At 45.8% G+C, this 6,863-nt stretch overlaps 1 protein-coding gene across 1 annotated transcript; it reads right to left on the reverse strand.

The window, feature by feature from the left end:
* Window positions 1–1,761: 1,761 nt before the first annotated feature.
* SPMAP1 (sperm microtubule associated protein 1) lies at window positions 1,762–6,374 on the reverse strand. The gene is made up of 3 exons (XM_082195170.1): window positions 6,049–6,374; window positions 4,631–4,730; window positions 1,762–2,029 (listed from the first exon to the last, which is right to left on the reverse strand). The coding sequence occupies exons 1-3, from the start codon at window positions 6,253–6,255 to the stop codon at window positions 1,872–1,874; spliced, it is 465 nt and encodes a 154-aa protein (XP_082051296.1). The 5' UTR covers window positions 6,256–6,374; the 3' UTR covers window positions 1,762–1,871.
* Between the last annotated feature and the right edge of the window lie 489 nt (window positions 6,375–6,863).

Genomic DNA, 6,863 nt, shown 5'->3' on the forward strand with positions numbered 1-6,863 from the left:
CGAAAGCACCTCAAAGTGCAAGTAGATAAATAGGTACCGCTCCGGCGGGAAGGTAAACGGCATTTCTGTGCGCTGCTCTGTGCGCTGCTCTGGTTCGCCAGAAGCGGCTTAGTCATGCTGGCCACATGACCCGGAAGGTGTACGCCGGTTCCCTCGGCCAATAAAGCGAGATGAGCGCCGCAACCCCAGAGTCGGCCACTACTGTACCTAGTGGTCAGGGGTCCCTTTACCTTTTTAACCTTGGCAAAACATGTCCAGACAAGTCCTTGGTACAAGATTAGCATAAGCAGACATGGCAGGGCAAGACTCAGGTATAAGATTAGCGTAGGCAAACACCTCTGAAGTCCCACCACCCAAAGTACAATACAGTGGTGCCTTGCAAGACGAAAAGAATCCGTTCTGTGATTCTCTTCGTCTAGCGGTTTTTTCGTCTTGCGAAGCAAGCCCATTGAAGGATTAGCGCTATTAGCGGCTTTATCTGCTGATCGGATCAGCTGATAAGCGGTTTAGCGGCTTAGAAAAAGGGGGGGAAAGGGGAAAAAACCAGCAGGAACTCGCAAGACATTGTCGTCTTGCGAAGCAAGCCCATAGGAGATTCGTTTTGCGAAGCACCTCCAAAACGGAAAACTCTTTCGTCTAGCGAGTTTTCCGTCTTGCGAGGCATTCGTCTTGCGGGGCACCACTGTAGAACTTCCTTTGCATGTCTGGCCCCTTGACAAATTTGGTGATGGGATTAGGCTTTCCTTGGCCAAGGATCAGCTCAGCAATTGTCACCTCTGGGAACTTCCTGGAGTCCCTTTCAAGGGGGAAATAGCTTTGGAATGGAGGAAACCGGCAAAGGAGTTGATTTTATATTATTTTTAAAGCTAGTTAACTTCCCTGAGCTGTCAAGCTGAAAGGATACATTCAGGCATAATATTTGTAACATTTAACTTTAAAGATGTGCTCCCCCCCCCCCGGTAATTTCCGTAACAAAAGGAACACAGGCCCTGGGTGAGTTCCTGGGACCCCCTAGGTTATTGCCACCGCTAGGCAGAGAGAGGGGGAGGCACCAACCTTTGTAATGTTGTAAACAAAAATTGCCCTTTTCCCTTATGGGGTATCCAAGAGCCCATACAGAGTCCTTACATAGGTTCCCTATTGGTAGGAGAGAATAACAGAGGCCAACCAGAGAATATTGAGAAGCAAAGCAGCTAGTAAGCTTGATCTTTATTGATCTGTTGCAACAGGGTGCTCCCCTCACCCACAGGAGACAGGAGGGACCCAGAAAAATGTCGTGCAAGGCCTTATAAAGACTTTTGAAATTGCCGCCCTGTGGATCAAGACCACCCCCAGAAACATCATACATACATCACAGAAAAGGCGGTCTAAAACAGAAATTTGAATATTGTTTTTCTCCTGTCTGGCAGGTTACTTGATTGGATTGCCAGGATAGCCTGGCCAGTCTTTTGTAATGATAAATACTTAGTTCCTGGGCCAGGTCACAGGCTCACACCCTATTCATATCTTAAATGTGCCCTTAAGACAGGATTTGTGAGGAAAGAGACAATGGGGAGATTTCCGACTTTGACCTTGCAGAGAAAACATTTGGTCAGTTTAGGAATCAAAATGGTTCCAGCTTGGTCTTCCTGTGCTGATCTATGTACGTGCTTGGTTAGTACATTTATGAACATTTCCATATATCTAAGACCTCAAAATTCCTATCACAGTAACATTATTCTTCTTTCACCCCACAACACAGAAGCACACACACAATGTTCATGTAAATAAATTAAAAGTATTTTTATTATTATTTTGGAGAAATCAATATAAATGACAACAATTGGAGAGTGTGATAAGAGGAAGGCAGTGAAGAAATCATATTCTACGCTTCAATGGATGGGGAAACACGTGACTTCGCCAAAGCAAGAGGAACGAGTGCGGAGATCAGGGGTGTTGCGGCGGTAGCCGTAACGTCCATTGTACCCTTTCACCGGTTTTACGTCCATCAAGTGCCAATAGTGGCCAGCCACTTGCTGCGGAGAATGACCTGTAATAATAATAATAATAATTTATTATTTATACCCCGCCCATCTGGCTGAGTTTCCCCAGCCATTCTTGGGTGAGGAGAGGGGGAGAAACTAATTATTTATTACCCCTGCTGTAAGATAATTCCTCTAATTCCCTTATGGGGTTTCCAGAGCCTGTATAGAGCCCTCCCTGGTCATGAAGAAAGCAGAGGCCAACCAGAGTACAGTGGTACCTCAGGTTACATACGCTTCAGGTTACATACGCTTCAGGTTAGACTCTGCTAACCCAGAAATATTACCTCAGGTTAAGAACTTTGCTTCAGGATGAGAACAGAAATCGTGCAGCGGCAGCAGGAGGCTCCATTAGCTAAAGTGGCACTTCAGGTTAAGAACAGTTTCAGGTTAAGAACAGACCTCCAGAACGAATTAAGTTCTTAACCTGAGGTACTTTCAGGATGCGAATGCGGCAAACCCGGAACTATTTTTCCAGGTTTCGCTGCATGCGCAAAAGCACTAAATTACGCCACGTGTAGAAGCACTAAATCACGCCGTGTACATGCGCAGAAGCGACACCTCCGGTTGCGAATTCCTCAGGATCTGACCGGAGCTCCGGAACAGATCCCATTCACAACCGGAGGTACCATTGTACAGTGGTACCTTGGGCTACAGATGCTTCAGGTTACAGACGCTTCAGGTTACAGACTCCGCTAACCCAGAAATATTACCTCGGGTTAAGAACTTTGCTTCAGGATGAGAACAGAAATTGTGTGGCAGCGGCACAGCAGCAGGAGGCCCCATTAGTTAAAGTGGTACCTCAGGTTAAGAATAGTTTCAGGTTAAGAACGGACCTCCGGAACAAATTAAGTTCTTAACCTAAGCTACCACTGTATATTGAAAGCAAAGCGGCTAATAAGCCTGCTCTTCATTTAAAAGGAAATAAACTGTTGCAACAGGGTCACCACACGCAGGACAGAGGAGAACCCTGAACAATGGTGTGCAAGACCCCATAATGGCTTTTGAAGTTGCCCACCCTGTACCCCAAGACCACCCCCCAAAACATCATACATGCATCATGTATGCCACCTCTAGCAGAAATTGGAGAGTATTGCTTCTCTCCTGTCTGCTAGTATACCTGATAATGCCTTATGGTAAAGGTGAAGGACCCCTGACAGTTAAGTCCAGTAGGGAACGACTTTGGGGTTGCGGCACTCATCTCACTTTACTGGCCGAGGGAGCTGGCATTTGTCCGCAGACAGCTTCCGGGTCATGTGGCATGCATGACTAAGCCGCTTCTGGCGAAACCAGAGCAGCGCACAGAAACGCCGTTTACCTTCCTGCCGGAGCGGTACCTATTTATCTACTTGCACTTTGACGTGCTTTTGAACTGCTAGGTTGGCAGGAGCAGGGACCGGACAACGGGAGCTCACCCCATCACAGGGATTCGAACCGCCAACCTTCCGATCAGCAAGCCCTAGGCTCTGTGGTTTAGACCACAGCGCCACCCGCGTCCTGTTGGTAAAGTTAAAGGACCCCTGACAGTTAATTCCTGTCACGAACAACTCTTGCATTTTCTGGGTAGCCTGGCTACCCAGGTGATGGTAAATACTTTAGTTCCTGAATCTCTTGCACATAATTGAGTTTGCTCAGCTTAACAGATACAGTGAAACCTCGGTTTCTGAGCATCTCAGAAGCCGAATGCCGAAAACCCGGAAGTAATTGCTTCCGTTTTCGAACACGCATCGGAAGTTGAACGGCTTCTGCTGCGTTTTTCTTTTTTCTCAGTGGATTTTGCAGACTGCCCATTGCTCCTCGGTTTTCAAACATTTCAGAAGTCGGACGGTCTTCTGGAATGGATTACGTTCGAAAACCGAGGTTCCACTGTACTTGCCAGACTGTGTTTGCAGGAGGGTGTAAGCCCCTACAGTCCAAAGACAATTGGAAAGCTTTTCCCATTTCCCTCCTCCTCGCAGAGAAATATTTGAGGTCAATTTGGGAGGGTCAAAATGGCTTCAGGATTGCTCTCCTGACCTATTTCAGACATGTGGTTTATATACTTATGTATGTGTTTGCCTTGTACATTTATGAACATTTATTCTATATTTGAGACCTTAGAATTCTTATAACATTCCTTCTTGCATCCACCCAGGTCATTAATAAAATATCTAAGTTACTATCTATCTAGCATCCTCAGTACAGTGGTACCTCGGGTTAAGTACTTAATTCGTTCCGAAGGTCCGTTCTTAACCTGAAGCACCACTTTAGCTAATGGGGCCTCCTGCTGCTGCCACGCCGCCGGAGCACAATTTCTGTTCTCCTTCTCCTCCTCAAGCAAAGTTCTTAACCTGAAGCACTATTTCTGGGTTAGCGGAGTCTGTAACCTGAAGCGTATGTAACCCGAGGTACCACTGTATATACTGCTTTAAATGTATCACATGGATGTGTCCTGAATTAAGTCATTTCTGCAGCATCAAACAGCTTCAAAAGCCTTTAATTCCCACAATGAAATAGGGGGGAACTGTTCCAAGAAAAGAGAGAGAGAGAGAGAGAGAGAGAGAGAGAGAGAGAGAGGGAGGGAGGAACGACAAAACACAGGCATAGAAAAGCCATAGTATTTCTCTCACCTGCCCCTGCCCAATTTCTCCTGTTCAGGTACCTCTGTCCTGGCCCATAGATATGAAAATAATCTACTATCCAGCCATCCCTCGAGGTACCTCCGCGGGTCTGTAACAAGCAAAAGCAATTAAAAAATATATTACTAATGCTGCTTAGCAATTTAGCACCAGCAATGTGCTAGGGGCTGTACAGAACTCATTTTTAAAAAAATTCCTTCTAGTTAAGATATTTTTGGGCACGATGAAGCGATAAAATTTGCAGGGCGGGGAAGGAGTCCTTTCAACTTTTCACACTGCCCATCGCATTCCTTCCCTTTTTCCTAATGTAATTGGGGCTGATGTCATAGGGGCATGTGGTGCGTACAGTGAGGTCATAGAGGCAGCTGTGACATCAAGCAGCAAAAGCCGAAACATTCCAAGAAAGGGAAGTCCAAATACAGAAGATATTAAAGATTTCACACACCCCTCCTGAACACCCATAGGCCATGCTATAGGCTCCTTCTGAACACCTATAGAAGATGCACAGCCTATCTATCTTTTGGAAACATTCCAAGGTCTTTTAAGTAGGACATAATTTATTTTTTTGATTTAGGGCACAATTCAGGAGCCTGGTGGTGATTGGGTCTTCATTATATTTTCCCCATTTACTTTCAGTGTGCTGAATGGATTGGAATCTGGCTGGACACTAAGAGAGGTTGACAGGGGCATAATTCTTCTGCCTCCAGAAGCAACCTAGATTTAAAATAATTGAAAAAGTAACAATGGATTTTACTAGCCTAATGGGCAAAAAAGTACCGTATTTTTCGCTCTATAACACGCACCCGACCATAACACGCACATAGTTTTTAGAGGAGGAAAATCCGTAGGCATGCCACCCATAGGCATTTCCTCCATAACACGCAGACATTTCCCCTTACTTTCTAGGAGGAAAAAAGTGAGTGTTATGGTGCAAAAAATACGGTAACCTCTGTATGGCTAAGCATGTCAAATGCTGATCCAGCCCTTTATTAACAACCTCCAAGGCAGACAAACCCACACACCACTCCAAGAGCAATGGATTCGATTACTATACACTTTCAAAAAGATGCACAATGCTTTCCGTTCTCGGGCAAAGCTCTAACATACCAGTAAGAGGTATTACTGAGCTGTGCTAAGCAATTATGTGAATTAAATTGCAGCACGTGGTCGACTCACCCTAGCACTGCAGATGCAGACACATTGCACAGCCAAGGAAATCAGTGGCAGCAAACTATTATGGGATGGAGGGGCTGGCCTGGCCGGAAAGCTCCAAGTGGGCAGTTTGCGGACCACAAACTAGGAGCAAGTTTCTACGGAAAATTGTCCTGCAGGATCATGAGTGAGTAGATCCTGCAGTACCTGTGTGATTGTCAGCTGAGTTGCTTTTATTATCCTTTAGATGCACTTACCTGTTCTGTCCTTTTCAGCACAGATTTGACCACTGGGGATGAGAAGTAGCTGGCCGCGTGGATGTCCAACTGAGCATTATAAGGAGGCAAGGCAGACCACAGCCTGGGCAGGAGGTTGGTGTAGCTGCTTGCTATAGTGTCTACGGCCACACCATCGAGGATGAACTCCTTTTGCCTTTGTAGGCATCTCCGTGTGACGCAAGTCATGTTTTGTCCGAGGCAAGAGAAAAAGCCACTGGTCGCTATTCCCAGCTGTACCACTTTCCCTGCCGCCTCCCCAGCAACTTTCACTACTTCCTGACCACACAATCAGTGTCACTGTGATGCTATCAGCATAGACAATTGCCTCCTAACAACCAAGAGGTTGCCAACAGGTTGTTAAGGTTCGAGATGACTCGTCTCAGGCATGGTATGTCTTGATGAAGGGGAGCGGGGATAATGCTTTCCAGTGGAACAGAAGGGACCCTAAGGGTCATCTAATCGAATCCTCTGCAATTCAGAAATTCTGCCCCAAGCCTTCCCTGGGTGGGCTCAAACCACCAACCTTCTGATTAACAGCCAGATACACTGAGCCAATGCACATAAATATCTTGTTGTAAATCCTCTTATTTCACGAAGGAACCTACCCTCAAAAATGGGCCACGGGAGTTGGAATTTCTCAAATAGAATACGTAATAAAAATCTTTTAACAAAAACGCTAAAGATCTTGGGTAATATTTCTATTCCGTGAAAAAAAATATTATTTTCTGCTCGATTTCTTAGCTGCTTCTTTCTTCGGCTGGGAGCCATATGCATGCACAGCAAGGTACGTATAT

This window comes from Podarcis vaucheri, assembly GCF_965113315.1.
Source record: "Podarcis vaucheri genome assembly, chromosome: 13".
Taxonomy (NCBI): Eukaryota; Metazoa; Chordata; class Lepidosauria; order Squamata; family Lacertidae; genus Podarcis; species Podarcis vaucheri.

Excerpts from the sequence above, each read along its gene's own strand:
- SPMAP1 (XM_082195170.1), bottom strand. The coding sequence starts at position 6,255 with ATGACTTGCGTCACACGGAGATGCCTACAAAGGCAAAAGGAGTTCATC. Across the intron at positions 4,731-6,048 it reads TGCTGAAAAGGACAGAACAG|ACCCGCGGAGGTACCTCGAG; the intron begins GTAAGTGCATCT and ends TGCTTGTTACAG. Across the intron at positions 2,030-4,630 it reads GAGAAATTGGGCAGGGGCAG|GTCATTCTCCGCAGCAAGTG; the intron begins GTGAGAGAAATA and ends TTATTATTACAG.